At 32.3% G+C, this 25505-nt stretch overlaps 1 protein-coding gene across 1 annotated transcript in view; it reads left to right on the top strand.

Moving 5' to 3' along the window:
- Positions 1 to 25505, top strand: part of Spred (Sprouty-related protein with EVH-1 domain) — a 300286-nt gene that overhangs the window by 10696 nt on the left and 264085 nt on the right. Inside the window, exon 2 of the mRNA XM_081725821.1 lies at positions 21563 to 21598. Within this exon, the coding sequence (XP_081581947.1) occupies positions 21563 to 21598 (36 nt within the window). The remainder of the gene's footprint in view (positions 1 to 21562; positions 21599 to 25505) is intronic.

The raw sequence follows: 25505 nt of genomic DNA, 5'->3' as shown, positions 1-25505 counted from the left end.
AGGCAAGTCCAACGCACTTCCGGTAGTTAGGAACTTATCGTACCATCTCTTGATACTTGAACCTGCAGGTGGTTGTTTCTGATACTTTTGTCGGAATTTTCTTCTCACTGAAACACTAGATTTTAACTCACAAAACCACGCCACACACTGCGCTTTCTCTTGAGTAGACGCCATCTTTTTCACGTGATTTGCGGTTATGACGTCAACGTTTACATCCGCTCATTGTTGCCAACAAAAATGTTAACATTTCCACTAAACATTACAAACAAAGTACAAAATTGTAAGTTGTACTTTCAAAGTTACAGCTTTTTACTTTTTTTGCAGGACTTTTGGAAGACTCTCTATATATCGGTCTACGAATTACGGAATTATACGTGAACATATACACAGTATTAACGCTATCATCTGCTAAGGAGTTTCATGGTCTAACTCCAAAGACTTTTGTTACGTCATGACAAAACTTATATGGCACCTTTCAAATTGAAAAGAATAATCAAAATCGGTACATCTATACTGAAGTTATGCATGAACATTCACACAATGAAGTCAGTTAATTACGATATTAACAGTGTTAGCCGTTGAGGAATTTCATGATATAACTCCGAAGACTACCATGAGATCTTAGTGAAATTTGTCTGGAACCACTGCAAAAGTATATTCTTTCAAACAAAAAAAAATCATCAAAATTGATGCACTTATTTTGAACTTTTGTGAGATCATACAATGATGGTATTAAAACTGTCAGCCAATGATAAGTTTTATAACCCAGCTCCGAAGACTATAATTATATCCTTACAAAGATTACGTGAAACTATCAGAAAAGAATACTTTTTTCAAAGAAAACAAGAAAAATCAAAATCAGTGGTCCTACGTGGAAGTTATGTGTGACCATACGCATAGTAAAGTCCATTAATTACACTTTTCGCACTACATTTAAAGTATTTCATGATCTAGCTCCAAAGACTATCATTATATCCTAATGAAATTTATATGGGATCAGTGGGAAAGTATGCTCTCTGAAACAAAAAAATAATCATTAATATCGCTGGAGCTGTGTTGAACTATGCACCAACATAGCCGCAACACACACATATTTATAGACGGATAAAATTGAGAATCTTCTTTTTTAAAGTCGATTAAAAATTAAAATCCTTAGTAAGGTTTTATAATAATGGGGTATATAGGATGACTACGCAGTCTAGACTAACAGGAGAATCGATGAGAGTACATTAAGTTACGGTAAAACGTCTTCCTTTTTTAACTCCAAATTAATATAAAGTCACTGTTCTTGAACAGTTCCCAATGATACCCGTTGAAGAGCAACACAGTGTGATGACCAATTCTCTTTCTTATTAGCAAAACTATATGCACAATATATTTCAAGTCGACCATAGAAAAAGAATTTTGATTCATGATCAGTATTTCATAGTTAAGATTCAATTAATGGCGGGACCAGACTTTTTAATTCGTGGGAAGACAAGATAAATTTGATTTTATAATTATATAATAACCAACATTAATTGAAGTAAATCTTTTCACCTTTTAACTTATTGTGTAATATTAATATTCATTTTATCTACTGTAAACAACTTACAATTGTAAAATGCAGGGTTGCTAAAGTCATAAACAATGGTAAAACAGTTTTCTGATTATGTGTGAGATATAGTGCAAAGTAAAACGATCGAGGAACATTCAAGATTTTTTTAAATTTGGGGTTAGAATGAACAGCACATTTTATGAAAACCTTCGCCACCATTCTCAGTTCATTTCGTCGAATATCTATCCGCATTCCTTTGAATGTCTTCAAGATTTTAGTTGCATATAAACATTACAAAAACAATATTAACCGACTTCTACATAAGCGATATAAAGCAGAAAATAATAAGAGTTCTAAAACCAGAAAATAACAATAAAAAAGCACCTAAAACCGAAAAATAATTCATTAATGTTATCTATAAAAAGTTTTGAAGTATGTGCGAAGCCAAATAAATTAATGTCTAACATAAGGTTAGTTTGGGTGGTAATTTTATGAGATATTAATTTGTTTGGCTTTGCACAGACTATATATATACCACTTTTTATAGATTATACGTGTATTAATAATTTTCTGATTTTAAGCGCTTTATTGTTACTATTTTCTGCGATTTAGCGCTTTTATTATTTTCTGCTTTGAAGTTCTTTTTGAAGTCGTTTAATATTATTTTTCGAAAATGTTTGTATTCTCTGGTTTATATTTTCGGTTATTCTGTCGGATATTTTTATCTTAAATTTCTTCACTTTTTCCACTTTTTCCTTATCTCAGTAGTTTAGCTAAATATTTAAATCAAAAGTGCGACAGTAATTTCGTATAAAATAGATCGCCCTACGAAACATGCGTGAACTAATATTTATATTTGTTAAATATGTATGACTCTTGTAATACGAATAAAATATTTCTCTAAATCAAATTTTAAAAATTAGTTTCGGATACAATAATTTTGAATAGAATACAACAAAAATACCGCCAAAAGCATATGATATGTATTGCAATGGTAGGGTTTCTTCGACTTAGACAAATCTAATTAGGAATTAACTGTTCAGGGCTGCTATCGAGTAGGTGTATATATGTATGTGTATTATACGTATGTGTAAGTGTAAGTGTATGTAAGGAAAAGTTATAGCAATTATGATTTAAGTTCTAACTTTGGCATTCTACAGATTGATTTATCTGTCAGCATTTTTAAATGTTTCGCATATTGCGATAAGTATTTTATTTTTAATATCTTTTGAATCCGTAACGACTTCAAGAAACGGAGAATTGAAATTACACAGTCCACCAAATGAACCTGTATTTCTACGATCAAAATAAAATATCTTAATTGCGTTTCCTAATTTTAGCTAACAGTTGCTCGGATCAAGTTCGTTTTTCCATTTTTTAAACATTTTAAAGTGAATACTAATTTCCTTTCGTAATTTCAATGTAAAATATGAGAGCGTAACAAAACGAACATATGTTTCTAAGCCAATGTTATGTAACAGATATGAAAAAATATAAGGACAGAAAAGAGTACTCCTAAGTTCCCGTGTTTTAGATAATAATGTTGTGTCCGAAAATCAAGCTTAAGCTTGGATTTCGATAGTTTATTGAACCACTTTGTTTACAGATAGAATAAAGTGTTAATTCTACGACCAATTACCAGGAATTTGGTCCAGATTATTTTTTTGTGTGCTTAATAGACACCTAAAGGGAAACGTCGAGTTACCGAGGATTATCACTAAACTTTAACTGTATGTAAGACCGAAAGACCGATTTTTCGTTTGCATTGAATTTCTAGGATTTTGTGTAGCAAACTGTGATGCAATACCGCTTAAATAAAACGCATATATATTTAAAACATTTAAAAATGTTGACAGATAAATCAATCTGCAGAATAACTAAGTTAGAACTTTTTAAAATCATAATTGTCATTACTTTTTGTTAAATTCAGAACCTTTTAAAATCATAATTTCTATTACTTTTTTACTAGCATCGCTTTTCATTATAATCCTTGTGGTACATAAAAAATGTTTATTTCACTCAAAATAATAAAATAAATAAATAACCAAATAATATTACTATTACTCCTAATAATTAATAATATAATATTTCCCTTCGCCGCCGAAAATGAGATATAAAATTTGTAAATTGCGATGCAATTTTAATACGCAAAAGCCAAAATCTAAAAAACTAATATATATATATATATATATATATATATATATATATATATATATATATATATATATACTGTTGTAAGTCATATTATTCAACATCATATGCAAAATCAAAATAGTTATAAAACAACTTCAAATCATATATAGAAATGATGACTTTACTGGCAAACAACTCACCTCTAAATCTCAAGTTCGCAATGGCTATAGCAAAAGAGGATAAACAAGTACAGTAGAAACTGCGGATTCTCAAGAAAGTATAAATAACAACGTTCTCTCTGCAAGAACAAAATTTTCCGACTGCAAACACAAGAAAGCAACGTATGTCTTCTATTCAGTACTATCAGAAGATATCCTTTGAAGATTAAAGTCACTTTTTTATTAATTCATGACATGAAAATTAATAAATATGACTGAAATGTCCAAAAATGCATAGAAATGTCGTATTTAAAACGGTGCAAATGATTCTTTAAAACGTTTTTGGGAGCGGAAGTACGTATAAATTGTATATTAACTTAGAAAATCTCTTTATATGTAGGTCGATTCAGGACTTAGGTATAGTTACCCTTTTTAAATAAACTCTACGTTGTACCTAACGTAGCGTTATACCTACTACACCTAAGTAGAATATCGCAACAAGATCAGTCACTGACCGAAAAATTCGGTATTAAATTTACGTTATTGTTCAGTGAGCTAACGCTTTAATCGCTTTTTGGAGTCTAATTTTGTTATGAAATTTGGTTATATACTACTTCTATATTCTAAATCTAGCAATTTTTACTTGAATAGTAAATTTTAATTCCAAAATTGTTCTAACGATTTTCATAAAGTGGAATGAATAGACAACACATTTCGGTAAAGCTTAACAAGTATCATGCTATTCATAAAGTGCGGTTGCAAGGAATCCGTTAGAATAAAATATCACGCATTAAGGGACGACATTGGGAGAGCTCATTTAGCTACAACTATAGGAAAATTATTCTTATTTGCGTTAAATATCATGGTATAGGGAAAATTTAGTTTCAATGTGTGTAAAGGCTATTGAACTAGATCTTCATTTGTGAAGAGCCTTATTCAAAGTCTGCTTTAAGCAAATTAGTTTAGAGGTGACGTAAGAGAAACAATTTTTGATGATGACTATTTTCATAAAAGGAGTTAAGTTTTCGGTTACGGAAAGCTAATATATCTATACGTTTTTGGATAAGCTTATTTAGTAATACTTGTAGCAAATCTCTCTCGGAAACACTGTTGTATTCAAGGAATTTCATTCAAAAAATTGCTCAGATATCTGAAGAACATCTTTAGCCACAGATTTGTAGGTGTCAGGAGGTTGAAAAAAGATCATCAAATGACCGACTTACTCCAAATGCTCCGTGATCCAATGGTTAATCGAAAACCAAGACTTATAAAAATTGGATAGTTCAACTGTACTGGATACAGAAATATCTAGGTTGCAATATTTTATTAAACTTACAAAATATTTATTAACATTTCAATCTGAAAGAAATAGAAGTTGTTTACAGTATGTTTAAACTAAACGTTCTTGAATTATTTATCCTACAAGCAACACTACAGAAATTGCAATCAGCATCGTCACAAGTGTCCTCAGTGAGGAACGTCGTAATTGAAATGTCTTATCATTGAGTTTTGGTGCCAGGGGTCTCTGATACAATACCAGCACATGTGTGTTTGTTGTGGACAATATCGTGACCGTAGTATTTCTCGGGATTTTTCTGTTTCCTATCAGATATCTTATTCCACCAACTCTCCCATTATCATTCAGTTTATTAATAATATATATCCTATAGAATAAAGATTTCAGTTTTTTAGGAAAGATCTTCGTAATTCTTACTCAATCGATTAGATATTTCAATGACGTATACATGATGTGTTGATAAATAAGGAAGAACTTTAGGGGGTTTTATATATAATTTGTAAATAGCATGTCGAGAACGCAATGTCGTTGGAAAATAGATACGTGGAAAAATTTGACAGAGAATTCCAAACACTTCGTTTTGAATACAATTGATGTAATAACAATGTTGAACATGTAAATAAATTTTGTTCTTGCTATTTGAACCTGAAATAAATATCGCTGCTAATACATGGTATTAGAATTCCACGTTAAATTGTAAATCCGAATTTGATATTCCTTTAGTCTTGAGGAGGGGCGTTGAATATGAATCAGTACTAGACTGCTCGGCGTACTACTATTCGTGCTGTAATAAAGACTTCTAGCAGTTTTTCAAAACTCAATATTTAAAGAGAATCTTCCTTATGAAGAAGAAAATTCGGTATTCTCCAATTCAAACTTGAATTTGAAACGCAACAGAAAAATTCACTTGTGACTTACGAGTTTCTGTAATTATGCATGAAACGAATTCCAAATAGTTACAAGAAAAGTATTTCTTCTTCATCATCATCTTTATGGAACCATTTGTGATTACTAATTTCATTATAACACAATACTAATACAAGTGCATATTTCAAAATCTTTCCAATTAACAAACTAACTTCAGGGTCAATGAAACCGAAGGTACGACGCCCTATTCATAAGAACTGTCCATTGATATCTGTTGTAGCCAACTGAATGCAGTTTCTGTTTTGTATTCTTATCTCTGCGACATCTATATTAATATTGTCAGCTGCCTAATGACGTTAAGCCTAACCCACTGCGACTCATATGCTATGAGATCTGAGATACCAACGGCATCTCGAGCGCAAAAGGCTCAACTTTTTATATTACCTGATATATTCAAGACGAAAGTTGTTATTTCCGATCGCAACAGTACAATATGAAATCGGAGATAGAATGTACCCATGCGGTACTACTCTCCAAAAGTTGCTTCTCCATGTCTATTACTATTTCTTTACAATGGCGTTCAAAGTTGCAACCAGATTTCCAGCACTTCTGGATTGAATACTGAATAAAGATCGTTATGAGACTAATTTTTGGGACGGAGAATCCATATCAAAAAGTCATTTTTTGCTCTCTTTTACGATTATTGTCCGTGTAGATCAATATTGAAACCGGAACTAATAGTAGATTTCTACTACTTCCGGTAGCAATAGAGAATTAAAGTTGGAGATATCGTCTATTTATGTGATACTAAATTTATATCAAGAAACTGCTTCTCTCTATCTATTACTGCTTTTTTAACACTTCAGAAAAAAGAAGAGGTTCTCAAATCAACTAATTTATACAAGATTATTCAATAACTTTTGTCTCCAATCCTCTAATTATTCTATTAATTCCTATCCGTAAATAACAATACTCTTAAATGAGAGTTTGAACCTTCTGCTTCCGAAGGAATTTTTCATTTTTCACTGCAGTTCCCACAGGCATCGACACACTTGTGCCAACGATGCACTAGTTGTTCCATATTGTTGTTGAAAAATGAGGCCAGTCCCTGTCTACATCAAGAACGCACCACCTTGATCACTTCCACATTGGATGTGAAACACTGCTCTTTCAGATGTTCCTTGAGCTTTGGGAAAAGCCAGAACTCATAGGGAGTAGCTTAGGGCTGTAAGTCGGGTTCGACAAAGTATCCTCAAATTGGAGCTTCTACAACACGACATGTTTTTACCGGCTTGCGTGTGGTCTTGTGTCGTCGTGTTGAAGGATGGCATTTTGTGAGGACGCACTCTACGTAGACGGGCATGCAACTTCCTTAGTGTCTGCACGTAGCGCTTGGAGTTGACAATGGCGCACATTCCAAAAATCAATCAGCACTATATCTTTACTGTCTCAAAAGGAAGTGAAGTGACCATGAGTTTCTCTGCTGAGGGATTTCGAAGTAATGAACACAGAACTTGTCCCCAGTTACCAAACACATGAGAAAACCATCTCCTTCGGTGTTGAAACGGGCCAAATTTTACTCAAACGCGCTTTTGCAATTTTGCGTTTTAATTTATTTCCACTCTAAGGTGACGCAGAACCCACCTTGAATGCATTTTCTTAAACCTAAGCTCGTTGCGTATGAGTGATTCAATACTTCAAGTAAAATATCAGTGATGTCTACAACTGGCTTAACGCACCCTCTGCGTAATGCGCCGATCAACCACGAACCAGTCCATCAACCTGTTCCACTTTCTCTGGAATGGACGAAATTATTGGCCATCTACTACGGTCCTTGTCGTTCAGACACGATGCGGCTGGATTCTCTGTGCGTAGTCCGAACCCACCTCCTTACTATGCTAATGCCTACACATCCTTCCCTATACATAACACTCAGACTACGGTGGGTGTCACATCTTCCACAGTCAGAAACTCAATGACTGCACGCTATTTTTAACCAGATGTTCATATAGTCCATTAGTTATCATGTGATTGTGTCGTTGTCAATGCAGTGACCTGAGAAAGCAAAACACATTTGTAAAGCCGAAGCTTCAAGCTTTCGTTTGAGATCCACGTACGTTCTGCATATGTTCAGAATAACTTCGAAATAGGTGCACCGATTTTGCTTACTCTTTTTGTTTAAAAAAGTTTACTTCCCAGTGCTACCATATAAGTTTCATCAGGATCTAATGGGTCTTAGTAGCTTGTACATGAAACACTTCAACGGGTGCAATGTAAAACCCACAATTAACCGACTTCAATATGTGCACAACTTCGATATAGGTTCATTAATTTTGATGATTCTGATTTCATTGAAAAGAGTCTCATATAGTCCTGTATAAATTTCCTGGTAGTAACATACAAATTTCCAGTAGTCCCATATAGATTGCCTGGTAGTTCATTTCTTGCTAGGGCCACATAAATTTCATAACGAACTAACAATAGTCTTCGGAGTTAGACCATGAAACTCCTCAAGGCTGACAACGTTAATACCATAACTGTGCGTATGATCATACATAACGCCAACATAAGTGCACCAATTTTCTAGACTTACCTTTTGTTTGGAAGAGTATGCTCTCACACTGGCTTCACATAAATTTCATTAACACATTTTATTGTGTGCATTCTCAGGAGTAACTTTTAACATAGATGAAATAATAATAATAATAATAATAATAATAATAATAATAATAATAATAATAATAATAATAATAATAATAACCTGAGATGATTATTATTATTATTATTATTATTATTATTATTATTATTATTATTATTATTATTATTATTATTATTATTATTATTTAGTTTCAGAGAATTTTTCTCTCAGTTTCCATATAAATTATATCAGGATCTGATAACAGTCTTTGAAGGTAGATCATGAAACTCCTCAACAACTGATAGTGTTAATACCGTGTGATGTTCACCTATAATTCGTTAACATGTAAACCTATTTTGAAATATATATTTGTGCACGAATGTTTCGTAGGTGGACCCGTTTTATAAGAAGTTAGTGTTCTAGCCTTAGTATAAGTATCTAACTAAACTATGGGTAAACAAGAAATGAAAAAAATAGACAAATTTGGGAGAAACATAACGAACTTCAAAAACGTAATAAAATGCAGAAAATATTTTTTTAAGAAAATACTAACCGAGTTACTAACTAACAGTTGCGGCTAATGTTAGTGTTGCAGCGTTGCGCAACGACCAAAATATTTCAAGAAAAAATATTATTATCAATAGTAGTAAAGAACAGAAAAATACTTTTTAATACTCGCATATATACACTTTAAATAACATATTTTTTTTTACTTCTGTAACTGTCCGTTCCGTTAATCCATTTTAAAAAGCGAAAAATAATCCGTCATAGAGTCTCTAATTTATATTGTGTTGCAGCGAGCATACAACGACCAGATTCCTTCAGCGCGGCAGTTGGAGCGAATGTTAAGTCTCCTTTCCCCTATCTCAGAAGTTAAAGAAGGCAACACAGCACGGTTTCCAGTGAACGAGAAGGTTTTTCGCGCTAAATAAGATCTCTAAATTTTATTTCACTAGCAATTAACAAATGGAATTTGTTTTTATGCATTCATATTTTTAAATTACAGGACCATACTGAAGCAAATCAATATAATGACAATTTTAAAAAAATGATTGCAGAATTACAAAATAAGAAAGAAAATATCTAGTAGAGCAGAAAACAAATGAAAGTAGACCCACATTTACAAGTTAATTCTTAGCTTATATTGATAATGAAGGCTTCTTCCACAGTAAATTGTGATTCAAATATTAATAAGTCAGTATGTAGAATCGCCTCCTTCCCTCTGTGGATAGCCTAGCATGTTAGTATATACATATTTATTTTATAAAATAAGTATATTTTATACTCTTGATAATTTCCACATAAAACTGTATGATGGGGAACGCCACATTGAATTTGGGACTAGTTAGCAATGCTCAGGGGCGTAAACACGAGGGGGTCCACCGGATCTGGACCTCCCAAAAATTTCGAAACTTGACTAACATTTGTAGACTTTCCTAACAAAATATACTTGTTTAACAGAGAAACGATTGATGTAGGCTAAATATTTTATTTTACGCCTCATCATGTACTCTCTCTATTCTTAAAAACAATCGTTCTATCATTTTTTTTGCTAAGAATATAGGTGACAGTTATTACTTATTGTCTTTTCGGATGCAGAATAAGAAAGGTATATATTGCATAGACGTATCGAACCCCTCCCAACACACATTTCTGGGTGTAGAACTGGAAGTGCTGTTTGTTTTGATGTTCTTCGACTTTTACCTTCTGTTAGGTATACATGCTGATCCTACATCTGGCGGGTTTCGAGGTTTCCTTTCCAGAACATATGACATTGATAAGCATTGTTTTGCCTCATGTGGAAGTATATTGTGTTCATCGTGCATTGCGTAACAACCAAGACGGATGATTTGGAATGTAGTGTTTTCTTTTACGCACATGTGTGTGTGTGTTGATGTATGAATATGTGACATTCGGAATTCATATACCAGTACCTCTTTTGTATCACTGTTTTGGTTTTTATTTATTAGATTTAATTTTATTGTGTGTGCTTTAATTCTGTAAATAACCTACAAATTCTGAACGAATTGTATACCGTGACTTCTGTAAATAACTTACAAAAAACATTGACCAGCTTTCAACTGAGTAAAAACTTGCAATTAAGGCTTAGACAAAACAAGCACAGGACAATTCAGGAGATTGTTCGAAACAAATCCAGTTTAAATTTACAGGATGTTTTATGGCAGTAATGTTGTATGCACTAGATACATTTCCTCAATTTATTTTAAATTTTCCTGGATAAACTGTGAATAAAGTGTGTTCAATGGACATGTTTTATAACACTAATCTCTGTTACGAACTCTCTTCAGTCAACGCTGAATAGGAATTCGGATCAATGTCAGGGACTGAGTTTGCTAGAATCAATCGTTCGCAATAATCTAGAAAAAATATTTAGTGAATCTACAAAGCTTCTGAAATTAATATTTACTACCTATGGCGTCAGCAAAAGACGAAAAGTATTTCTCTACATGAAAAAGAATTGACACTTTCAAGGAACTGAATGTTCCAAGAAACGTTATCATCATTGGTTATGCTTTCCATCGAAAAAGACCTGACAATAAGAATACCAAAGTTCAACCAGCATGTATTAGACAGATTTGCTTCAATCAAAGAGAGGAGAATGAACTTACTAATTAATTAAGGTGATTAATGTGATTAAATATTCTGCATTTTTTTATTTTTTAAAAACAGAATTTTATTTAATTTCACATGTCACATAGCATTTGCATCTAAAGTTATGCTGATTAGTCAATGAGTCCACTTTATATCTTTTGTCTCTTATCGTTCTTACTGCAACACCCGAAACCACAAACCACCGTCCGCCACTGCTAACTAAAGCTCTAAATTGGATATTTCTACCGAATTATCATTCATTTTCCTTGTCGGTTGACCAAATTTTCCATTATCATTTTATTCATTTTTACCGATATAACTTCCTTTATTTCTTATATCCATGTCTATCTCAAATGACATAACAATATTTCGTCAATTACCCCTCATACTCGGTGCATTTACTGCCTAGAAACTAAAGTTTTGAGAACTGAGTATAAGAGCGTAGAACTGAGTTTTGAAAAATCAGAAAGCGTTCACTAATTATTGAGCAAACGTTCTTTATCTTCCACACAAGATATCACTAGTAGTTTAGCCTTACTAGGTAACAAAGAGAGGTCAATCCTTTGAATTTGAAGAATATATATATTTAACTTTCACTTCCTTTACAAGTAATTAACAATCCGTGACTATCCACTACAAAATAAACTATACAGTATATGAAAATGAATTACATCAGTGGCTTCCAATTATTTCAGAGTTGCGAAACCCTTTTCATTTTTACGGCAAGCTACGGACTCCACACCTTTAAATTTTGATATATGTTTTGGAGTAGTACCGGTAGTCGAGAGGTAGGTAGCAATTTTAACAGTTCATTATCAATTAATATTTATGTTATAAGCAACGATGTACAGTATATGCTAGACTCTGGGTGTCATGAGAAAATCATAGGTCTTTTTCTTTCAGACAGTTTGTACCTGTTTCAATATTTTCTACTTTTAGCCTTATCTGCATCGAGAAGATTCCTAGGTTCGCTTTTCCATGAAACTAAGCAATGAAATTGTTTGTTCACAAAAATATGTCTTACAAAATTGAACTAGGTGTTCCAAAGCTTTTCGCCTATTTTATTACACTCAGAATATACCTTCATCCAAAACTGTTCGAGTGTACATTCTTATGAACCATTACATGTTTATCTTACTCCTCCTCAGACAACATTCTTAATTGTACCACACCACACTCGAAATGATTTTTTATTTCTGAGATTTCAGAACCTGATAGAGGAAGAAAGCATTCTCTAAAATTAGTTGCTAAAATATCATTCAGGCGCTCAACAATCACATTTGAACTTTTTGTTGCAGACTCCAGAAATTACTTTAATCCTGGGAAGGTAGTGAGATTACCATCTCCACTGCGGTTTGCCTACAGCCATACTTTTATAATTGTTGTCCCAGTCCTGTCATTTCACTATGTTCTTTGATATAAGCATTTGTTGAATTCAATGCCGTCGACTTGCCAAACACACAGTTGTACTCCTAGTTTACCGAAAACAGTTCCGAATTTATATCTTCTTGCCCCTCAAAAAAATAATGTTCAAAACTCCAAATGCCTCGGTTTTTCTACAAAACATAAGTTAATATCATTCATGCAATATTTAAAAATTACATTGATACTCAACTAATAGGAATAATCTACTTTCTGTGACTTAGAGAAAAGCAAAATATATCACTATGACTATACTGTAAATTTTCATACGGTGTCCCAGTTTCTAGTGTAAAACTTCACAGGGTAGGATTTTAGTTTGAAAATATGAGTAACAACCGGATATTTTATACATCATCCATTTTCATTATTCATTCTTATTAAATGAACATAATTCTTACCTTCTTATGGAAATGAATATAACTCTTATTTTCTAATGTATACAAATAGTTGTTACACAAGATAGACTATTTAAAAATAATGTCTCATGAAATACATATCAAGTAACAGGGTATAAAAAATTATACAGTTGATGAAGTAACAGTTGCCTCATAAAAACAATACCTAGCCTACATGACAGATCAAGCGAGAAACAAACAAATTATCTTATACAAATGTGTGTTTCCCATAGTCTCTTTATCACTTTCACCTCAAAGAACTCTAAAATGTCATAGTTGTAACTGTAAATAAACTACATATGGGTTTAGTGTAAGATCTATACTGTAAATCCAAGAATTGTTTGAAGTCTATCCAAGTTAGCATTTAATAATCACCACCTGGCTTCCTCAGACTACACCCCCTTCTTCACTTAGCAGAACAATCAAATGTTCTAATAATAATACTAAATGTTTCAGAAGTGTTTATTGAGTTCATATTTCCATAACAGGAAACCAAGAATGGAAAGTGTTATGTTTGATAATTTTATTTGAGAAAGAGCTGTTTATCTACCTGTGCTTTTACTTTCACCGGGTCTTTAAAAATTACTGAAATTTGGGTTATTTCGGTAGAGTTGGCACACATTTGGGCCTTAAAATATGAATCCGCCGAAAAGTGATGTATAACTACGATGAAATTTATAATGTCTACTTTTAACTCCCTTTATGATATCTATGGGTTACTACGTGAAACTATGATAAATTCAACACTATGACTGTGGCATTTATTCTCGATATACCGGGAGAGACTTGGAGTTAAAAATATGAGATGCCGCAATGGAAGTATAGATGCTAACTCTATCTATAGTAATAGATGCTAAGAGAATATTTTTAATTCTTCTTATATTTCAATTTAAATATTCACTTCTGCGATCAACGTTGAAACTGAAAATTGTAAATTTTCATAATATCAGGTTTGAATAGAAGTATAAAGGTTGAGATTAAACTTATTCGTGGAATAGTGAATTCGTACCAAAAATCCATTTCTCGCTATCTCCTATCATTTTCGCTCTATAGAAATCAATATTGAAACCGAGTGCGGTAGTACACTTCTACTACTTTGGATTTTAGAAGGGATATACTAAAGGCAAAAACTTAATCTATTCTTGGGAGACATAATCAATTGTAGGAAACCAATTCCCGGTAATTATTACCACTTTTGCTGCATAGCAATCAACGTTAAAACCGGAAATTGTAATTTTGCCATTTTCGGTTTGTATAAAGGATTAAGAAAAGAGATGTATCCTATTTTGGGGATGCTGAATCGATTCAAAGAAAAAAAAACATTTCTCACTATCTCTCAGCTATTTTACTCTGATTTTATTCTGACATAGACATTCTATAGACTTCTATTGTTTATTATGCAGAGCATAGTTTGGAAGTATAAAATTTATCAACAAAAGGAAAATTTAATCCAAGTAAAAGACATTTACTAAAGTGTAATTTTATTTGTAAGAAAATGTTTGAACCATTTAGTCAAAATTGTCATGTTGTACGAAGTTGACTAAAATTTTGTTAGGAACAGTCAAAGCCAAAGAACTGAAAAATATCTAAAGAATTATCTATAAATAGAAACTAAACTTGTAAAGAAGTATATATATATATATATATATATATATATATATATATATATATATATATATATATATATATATATATATATATATATCAAGTATGGGATCTAAATACAAAATCCAAATGAAAAGTAGTATGTGACTAAAAGTCATCAACTAAATGACCATGCCAGAAGGAATCTTGAAAAAAACAAGCTGTTGAGCCAAGCTAGGGAGTACTGACGAAAGTCTGTACAATGGCTATTTATTAAGCACCATGAAAAATAACCATTAGACGGCAACACTTTTTTCTATGAGTTAAATTTCTCATTAAGATAGACGATTTTTTTAAATTAAATTCACTGCAATAAAGAAGAACTAACATTCATAGTATGTAGTTTAGTATAAACGTCATTAAGAACATTATGATTATTATTATTATTTCATTTCCTATTGAAACTATTCTTCAACACTTTCGATAATCCCTTTAATGTAGGGAGCCTAAACGATAAGAGAAAATGAACAAGACTCACCTTACTAAACATCTTTGTCCCGGTTAAATTTCATCAAACGTTGATGCTGTTAATACTTTCCTCATCAGTGGTCTCCATGTCAAACACAGTCATCACAGTCAAATAATTGCATTGTTTGAACAATGGAATTATAGCTATAATTCAAATGTCAATATACTTATTAAAGTAACATATGTTTATGCAAGCCTACATATAAGATTTTCAAAGTTACACGGTGAAACTAAAATAATATTCCAATTTTTAAATAAATTTGATCAATTTAAATTTAAAATATCCGAATGGTTGTCTGATAATATTTTGTATTTGTTGAATCCTCTGAATATGTAAGTTCTTTAAGCTCTACAATTGATTTTGATTTAAAAGCAAAAGTCTGATGATTCTCGTTATCAGTACGCGAAAAACGGTGTTGAATATAGTTATTCCTAGTTAATAAGCTTATAGTTAATGTATTGATAATATAAATTACATATGATTCTACAGATGGAAACACAAACGAAAATTGAAATATACCAATTAAAATAAATTTGCAAAATACTCGAGTCTGGAAGCATTTATAGGGTAACTACAAAATTAAGAAAAAAATATCATCTTTCATTTGAGACGCCTAGTATCAAACTCCGCCACATCCGTTTTACTTAATTTCGAGTAATCTTACAAAACGTGCAGTGAATCTCCAGATATACGCGTACAAAGTCCCATATTTGAACTAGTTTTTTTTAGTATGAGATATTAAGTTTTTAAACAAAACACTGTTTCCATGGAATTACTTTAGATCAAACATATAAGAATATATATATATATATATATATATATATATATATATATATATATATATATATATATATATATATATATATATATATATATATATATATATATATAACTCAATTTTGGTAAAAAAATGGATTTGGCGGCTTTTGATACTAGGCACCTCATTTCTTTGACCTAAACATATCCTTTAAAATTCATATTTAGAGAAAACAAACGTGAAGAATTCATTTATAAATAATACAAAATCAGGAGTGTGAGTTCAAGAATATAGGTATTTTTCTAAACCCAAAATACGTTTGCAGACGAAACTATTCTTTAAAACTACTTGCCAGATGTTGCTGATAGTATGCATTTGTAATAATGAGCTATGTTCTAATACAATTAACCCACATAGCCAATCCTTGGTCGGGAATACATTGGTGTGTAACCCAAAACTTCAAAAATATTCTATAACTTGTTACATTGATAATTATTATAAGTTATCTTGTATTAAATAATTGCTATTTGAAATACCCAAGAAAGGAATTGTGTTAATTTTTTAAAAAAATAATCCTTCTGTATAGGGAAAAGTCTGAAATGAATAACTCATCGTCTCTTAACCTTAAGTGCTGAAAATAAAGACTAGTAAAAGAGGCCTCATTATTCTTTAGAAAACTACTTGTCTGGAGAGTTGCTACAGTTGAACATGAAAATTGGGATAGAAATTTAACATGAAAAATATAAACGTAATGTTACTTTTGTACAATCTTATAATTTTATAAATTTAGTTTCAGTATCGCTGCGTAGAAGAATCTAGTATTGCAAAATTGATTTTATCATGTCTTTCCTGTCGAATCAATTTTCCACTCTAACAATTGTTTTTAAATAATTAGACTAACAAAGAGGACAAACATGTTCGTTAAAATTTGATTTAGCATCCTATGTATTTATAATGGTAACACAATTCCATTCCTTTCGATGTGGGAGATCCACGTTTAATTTTCAGTGAGAGCTCATTCATTTCGGATCCCATGTTAAGCTGTAAATAAACAGTCCCATATAGCCTCAGTGTTGAACGAGGTGGTAAATTCCAAATCAATCAAATATTCCACATTTACCACCTCTGTGTGCTCACTGTAGCTAAGAAGAAAACATATTTTGATTTGATTTTCTTTCATTTCATTATATATACGCCATTTATCTTGTTTTTGTAACTTAAACGAAGAACGCCTTCCAACCTATCCGAACTCAGTCCGAGAGTCAGACGACACCGGCTCTCTGTGATAGAACCACCCGAGACTCGTTCGAGGGTTTGCACGGATGACTTTCAAATGAGATATTGTGAACAATGGGAAATTACTATAGTTCTAAGTGTGAAACGAGAGAGCAAGTATCGCAAAGATAGTTCCTGAATTTGAATACTAAAATAAATTATTTGAAAAAAACTATTAATTCATTGTCATGAAATACATATATTGATGGTAAAGACATGTGTATTGAGACTCGAATTAGTACATCAATTCTATATTATTTTCCATGTAATATTAAGTTAAATAACTTAGTATACGGGTGATGATGAGTGGTGTATGCTTTTCTAATAGCAAACAATGGAATTTCGAAATACAACATACAAGAAAATTAATAAACGGAGAAATATGTAATGTTTAAATATGTAAGCAATTCTTACTAATATATAAAAGAATGTGTGGGTGTGTCTAGGTATGATAGTCTGTCATCAGATTTTCGCACAGAAAGAAGTCACCAAGAGCCACCTAATTTTGTACTATGATTGACCTTGACCAGACCTAATCGTGTACGAAGCCTTTTTCTTTTTCCTTAGCAAGGGATTGTTGGTGGGGTCATACGTTCTGGAAATTCAACAAGTATAGAGTATCTGAGAAGGCTTTCAACTAAGACAACCCAAACTACTCTACTGTGTTGCAAGTTCCATACTGTACAGTTCTGTGTTGAAAGAGCGTAGAACAAACACTTCTGCTAGTATATGAATACATTTTTTTAAATATAAAAAGATAAATAAATATTGTATGAGTTTGATATTGTGGAAGGGGCACTAGAAAAGGAATCAGAATCAGAAATGTATTTCTTTTAAATTTAAGTTTTAGAAGTCAATAGTTGAATCAATAATATGATGTCATTCCATACTACCTGCAATGCTAACCTTTTTTTAGAAAAAGGCACCAGCCCCTATAGGGTAGTTGAAATGATAATATAGTACTGCGAAACAAGCTTTAAAAATAATTGTATTCAAAAAGGTGATTTTTGCCAAAATCTGGTACCATAACCTGAGACTCCAGAAAAATCTAGAAATGTTATTTTCTGATATTCTAAAGGTTTTAATTAAAGAATATTTCGATAGAAATTACCTATCACCATCCTCTTTCCATCGGAAAGGGCCAAATGATGTTGACAATCTTCCAATCGAATAAAAGTATGAAAAAAATATCAAAACCGTAGTTAATTATTTTGAGGGATAATATTACAAGGGAACAAATTTCTATAAACAGCGGCACCGCCTGGGTTAGTAATTACGGAACTTAGATTTTAAAATAGCAAAATTGTCTAGTTATACATTAAAGAAAAGATCATTGCGAAGGAATACTTAGTTTACTTTAAAGGTAACTGTGATAGATAATTATCGTAGAGATTAAGAAAAAGCAAAGCTCCAAAGAATGTGTTTGTCTTTCCACCAAAAAACAGAGGAAGTAAGAAAGAGTAATGAAACAAATGATAATCGCAAATGACCGCTCTTCAGGGAGAATGAATGGCATAATCTTGTAATACAAACGAATAGAAAGTGTCTGAACTAACGTCCATTGGTCTCAATGTAGGTAATTCTCCGTTCTACAACTTATGGCGACACACGCGAGAAAACAGAACGTTACTTACTCTTAAATTCTATTAAATTATTTTGTTAACCTCTCAAAACAACAGAAAACATTCTGGCACGTATTTGAATGCTTCTACGAGTTCGAATCTCATCAAAATGTAATTACAGACAAACACACACAAAGGAATGTAATGCGCAATCAATGTGTTATTTTACAACAAGCAAGAGAAAATATCGTTGTTCTACGCCAAGACACCGAGAAAATAGCCTGCGATCTTTAAACCTTGTAAGTTGTTGAAACGATTGGACGCTAAATTTGAGCAGAAATAATTTAATAAATTTAAAGAATGGAGACTTGAACATTGATTCGGCATAAATATTTGAAAAGTAGATTTAAGTGAGAAAATGAAATTAAATCTTTAATTTTATGTCAAGTCGGATAATGAATGAAAATGAATAGTTATGAAGGAACAGTGGATTGAAAATGTGCGAGAAAACGGGCCAACCTCCAAAAACCCATGGGTACATAATTTTATTATGCACAACGATACCGATCGAGAATACAAACGTACACTCCGCTTATAGGACAGAAACATACACTTTGGTTCAAAACATTGCTGAAATTTTATAAATAGTAATATTGCAAAATTTGAAAAAGTCGTATACCGGTATTAAATCTTAACTTGGCAGTGAAATTCCAGTAAATATATCGGTACTCACTGACAATGTCAAACACAACCACTAACTTGAGTAATTCGATAGACAAATAACTTTCTAAAATGCAGATCGACACCCACCACATACAATTTTAATGGCATTCCATAACAATTTCACTCAAAATAGATAATTAATGTCTTTCTGTTAAATAAAATCACGCACTTTAACGAATTTGAATCCAAAAGCGTAAAGTAAAAGTAATAGAAAATTAATCTTATTGATGAGTTCATTCCGAGGATGCAACAGACTATCAGTAAAAGAGAATTTTCTAGCAAAAGAATAATTTAAATTTTGATTACCATCGGAGCTGCTATAAAGAAATATTCCAAATATAATAAACGGAGCAAACAACTCTTTTCTTTAACTTACACTCACCACCACAAACTTAAGTGGCGTGGAATCGAACCAGAGATTGCTCGCTTAAGAGGTAGGAGCTACACCACTTTTTTTTTTTTGTTACGCCTGTGTATTGTGACCACGTCGAGAAAGTTTATGCCAATCTACATGATTTAGCTGTATTTTTCTCTTTTCATAAAGAAGACACCCATACGATTATATAGTAATCGTATGGATATAAGTGTTGATAGAAGTAGCTATACTGCTCGCAAAATATTTTCCATACTTGCAAAGCCCAGTAAAATGTGTAATGTGAACGTAGGGTAACAGATGAAAGCACTGAAATGATTTACAATGCAAACATTGACAGGGGGACATTGTTTTACATATTCCGCCAACTAATTATTAGTGTTGCCAACGCAACGTAAAGTTGTATTTAAAAGAACTTTACAGTATGTATATTGTTAGATAATACACAAACATTCATGTTACCCACACAATATGTGAACAAATTTCGAACAATAACAATTAAAATACTATTATTTTAAGCCTTGATATATTATAGTACTTCATGACGTAAAATGAAAACTACATGAGTCACAATTTCTTACTTGAGTAAATCCTTTGATAATTTTCAATTTCAAAAATGGTTGAGTGAAGTATTTGTTATCTTCATATTCTTGATTAGGTTGTTTTATTTCATTATCCAAAACCGAGGTTATGAAGGACTGGATCTACTACTAGCTGGGAATCCAAACCGCGACCGGGGTTTGAATCCGGCGCAGTTGGCGGTTGCGCTGACCACGATATAAAACGAACATTCACAGTAAAGTCGTTCTTCCCCATATTATCTTAGCCACATCACTGTCACTGGTTGGTTGATTTGGACTTTAATGTCTCTTTCAGTACTGATACTATATGAGATATACACCAACAACTTTACATGTAATTCGAAAAACAATAAGATCCCACTTAATGTACAACAGAGTACTCTGCGCCAAAGTTACTTATAATAACCATACAACAAAAAAGTTCGTTTCATATAAATGAATGTGTACGTCGATACAATTTATTTTATGTTCTTTTGTTACTTAGGATGTATATGTTTGTGACCGAAGAAATTTCCTTTAGTCATTTCTCTCTCTCTCTCTCTCTATATATATATATATATAAATATATATATATATATATATATATATATATATATATATATATATATATGTTCTACTTTCTATACTTTCTTAGTGGCCCCATGTAGCGTAATCGCTAACACTCTCGTCTACGGTGTGAACGGTTCCGGGTTCGATCTCCCGTGGGGGCAGTCGGTCAAAAAGTGTAATAAGCTTTTTCAGGCCAGTCATCCTGAATGATGTTTTCCTGAGTTTTCCCCATTCACACCAGGCAAATGCCGGGATGGTACCTAAGATATAGGTCCCAGCCTGCTTCCTTTCTTCGCCAATCCTTTCTTCGTTCCCATTCCCCGGTTAGTGTGATCACCGAGAGATATCATCTCTCAAACACGACGGGTTAACATGGCCATAGATCCCGAAAGCCCAGAAATCTAAATCTTAAATCCTATATACTTTGTTTTACAAATTTCATTAGGCAGGAGAAAAGGTATTTTCTAATTTTTCAAAAGAATAGTAAATATAATATAAAAACTTAAATCGACAGTTAGTATAGAATATGTAGTATAGCAGTTTCATAATTCTTTACTTTTTATTTCCAGGAGTCATGAAATACTTGTTATCAACGGAGATGAAAGGTATGTATCATACTCAACTGCTAGAGCAATTCAGGTTGGTAAGATGGATTAAAAACTTTGAATCACAATGAACAAATGTATTATGGTTTATAGAAAACATGGAAATCAATAATTGTTCATTTCTTACAATAAGTTATCAAGTAACTAATGTTAAGGATTTCCCTAATATCAACCTACGCAAATCTAACTATTCTCATTCTTACATCTTTCAAAAATACTTCCTGTTTTCGTGGGTCCTTACAGAAGATACAATCCTTCGTTTCTATTCATAAATCAATTTTCAATCGCCTGTTCAACCCGAAAAATTTTTAAATGTCTCTTTTACTTCTTAAAATTTCATACAAGAAATACGAAAAGTAAAAAAGAATCTAAACAGCGATTTCTTCATAATCATTCTTTTGATCACATGCATAATTCTTTAGCAAACCAAAATCATACATATCTCTACAAGAGTAGCAAATAGACCCATTCAACTTGAACCAACATATTGTTCTCCTTATTATTATTAACCCAATAGAATTATTAGATCTTTGATACAGACCGCAGCAAAAAACCTGCAACATAAGTATGTAAGTTTATTGTGAAACTACGCCTAACAGCGCAGGGAATCAACGTAACGTCTAAGTGGCACGAATCACGCCAGGAGAAACCTCGGCATCCTCCCCTGCAGACTTATTTTAAAGCAAATAACTTACATGCTCATGTTGCAGGTTTTTTGTTACGGACTGTACATAACTTACATAACTGGAACAGTTGTCATGAAGGAAATCCAGTGGAACGTTAGATAGAATCTAACAATCTCGGATTTAGTAAGTCATTGTTTGTTTAAGAGGAATCTCTCACTTTTATGATAGCAAATATCTATTAATTTTAAGTTCTCCTGACACGCCTTCAGAAACAACAATGGAGCAGGATACTGGAGCTAAAACTTATTTTCCAACTACTATATCAGAACCTTATAGCAACCCCAATTTATATTAAAACAGTTCAATATGTATGCTATGAGATAACTTTCTAAACTTCATACTCAACAACTGAGGCATAAACTAAGAGAGAGAGAGCTATATCACTTCCACTACATTTTGATAATGCATTCTTTTAATTTCTTCTGACAGAAGAAAAACAATGACGGTAGATATGACAAACGAGAAATGATTGAATGATAATAATATTTCCAATCCACATTAAAATAACTCACACTGATACTACCAACTGGTCAGGAACTGTCTAAGAACGACCGCAACCCATTTGGCGTAATCAGTGAGTGAGGGAACCACGTCCTTAGTCATTTTCGACATATTTAATCTCTCTGATCTCTTTCTGAAGCTCCTTACAGAGTTTAAAAGATTCATGTCCAGATATCGTAAATAACTCTTATAATCTGGAAAACATTGTTCACTTTTTCATGTATTTAACGGTACCGTATAAACTTTATATCTTTTCACACAATTATGGTAATTGGACTTGATTTCCTTGTGCTCTGAACGATCCATTTTTACATGGTTTGTGCATAGCTGTCTTTAGCTTTTGCGGGGCATAGAGCAAAGTCCTCGCGAGTTCCTTTGTCAGTTGCGAGGCACAATATCAAAAATAGAAGTGTCAACGACAGAATGTTGGTTATCAAAATATCGTCAAAAAATATAGAATTATTCTCAATTCCGGGGGTGTCTCATTCATTGCAATTGAAGGTTCTGGGTTCAAATTAGCCTGACTGATATTTTTCAGTTTTTCATGTTGGTGCCCTATTGGACTTGCTTCCATTCATTTCTGTTGCTAATGTTTTCTTTATTACCTATCTGACGAATTCGCGTGTTTCTTTTGTTTTATTGCTGTTGTGTGTTTATATGCTGTTATTGGTTGGATGAGTTCTCGGGAGGGGGATTATGTGTGCTTTTCTGCATTACTTTACAAGGTGGCCAGGACATATTAAAAGTCAATACACACAGTCAATTTCTTGGTTTGTCGTGTTATAATATTGTTAAATTGATTGTTGTGATTTGGAGTTGAAATGGAAATTTAAAAAAAAAAAAGAAAAAAGCACAAACATACACAAAGTAATAAATTCCGATATTAGATTGACTGTATATGAAGTGTTGAAGTTTAGTAAAAAAAATAAATAAATAAATAAAAAGAGAGAGAGAGAAAGAAGTAGACTCATACCGCATTTAATAAAGCAATACATGCAGCTGCCTGTGCGGTAGACAGAAATGTGAGAACTGTTATTAAAATTGGTATATTTATTCCAACCATGCTATTCAAAATATATGCATCAATCCACACTGTAGACCAGTGCCGTAGCGAAGGGGCTGACGCGCTTAAGTATAGTGATATCAAAATTTGATTCTGCTAGTATGCAGTATATTCTACCGTATTTGTGATCCCCCCGATAATACCACTTTTCATATAATTTATCACAAGTATTGTATAGTTATGTTAAATACAAAACTGATTTCCGAGAAGCTCCCTTTAACCCTACATGACATTTTAAAGAATTGGTTATGTATTGAATTCTTTTGGGGAAGGTGTTCTTTCTTGTCACCATAAGTATCAAACTGTACGATCTGTGAGCGCGAGTTAAAAAAATTAAAAGAGAAACAGGTTGCTCAAGTTACTTTTTAAAATGTATTGACTTGCTTACCTCAATTGTTAACGCACGTGAGTTAGTAGTGCATGATCTCTGGTTGTAATCTCAATTGCACTACTTACATATTCTGGCATTGATCCACCATCATAAAGTACCGCATTGGCTTAGTGGAATAGCGCTCCCTTCTGGTGATTGAGGTCTCTGGTTCGATCCCAGACTGCGCCAAGTACGTCTTATGGTGAGCACCCACCACTGCATGGGTTTGCTCGTGTTCTCCCGTCTTCTCCCACTTTCTTCATTCCACCAATTTGTTAATCATCAGCTCCGTTAGTCTTTTAGATCGTAAAATAGAAAGATTTCATTTCATATTTCATTTTTTCATATTATACAACACTTGGGGAACTGTGTGGATTTTAAGAAGTAACGAACTCAGGCCCAGAAAACCGGAAATAATGACACCTGAGAGCTGATGCACTCTGACCATGCAACCACTATGAACTCGTTGTTTATTTTATTTTATTTTTTTAAAAAAAGTGGATTAATAACAAACTTGATCCGCGTATCATTTGGCTAAAATATTAGTTAGAAAATTAGTACTCGTGTGAAATTAAGTTATTGGCTTTTGCTTTTAAAAATACAGGTTCACTTCGTGGGCTGCGCAATTCAAATAATCTTTTGGTAAGAGTTATTTGAAAAGAAGCAAAGGAATTGCTGTACTGAAAAAATCAATAGAAGAAAACGTGTTTTCTTGCAACTCCAATTTCAGTACACTGCAAAGAACAGTAAAGAGATTACCTCGAGAAATTGTAAATTTTGGTAATCAATCAGTAATATCTCAGAATATTTTCCGAAGGGGAGATTTATATCTGAATTATCAACCTGATACAGAATCAAATATTATATTTAATGTAGTGCTAATTAATAATTCATCAAATTAACCTACATGAGTAGTTTCACTCAGAATATCATCTGGCTTTGTATTTGATCTTTATTTCTGTTTACATAAACAACCACAATAGCATCATTTAAACATGTAGCTTCTGAACATATGACTTTCAATAAAACTTTCACTTTCTTTAACATAATTTGTAATTACCAAACTTTTTTTGTGATATTGCGTCTTTTCTTATAATTTCAATGTCAAAAAGCATTACCATTGCTACAAGATGTAGTAATCTTCTGCAAACAGTATAAACATTTATTTCTCATACGATTATTTTATCAAATACGGTATCAAATTCAGAAGCAAACTATGTATCGAAATGTATGTCATTAGTGCAAGGAAACCTACATTGATATCCGTGCATATCTGCTCAATTTTAT

Source organism: Thermobia domestica, chromosome 9 (genome assembly GCF_964235325.1).
Source record: "Thermobia domestica chromosome 9, izTheDome1.hap1.1, whole genome shotgun sequence".
Lineage (NCBI taxonomy): Eukaryota > Metazoa > Arthropoda > Insecta > Zygentoma > Lepismatidae > Thermobia > Thermobia domestica.
The sequence above is the reverse complement of the archived record's forward strand: the minus strand, read 5'-3'. Positions and strand labels throughout refer to the sequence as shown.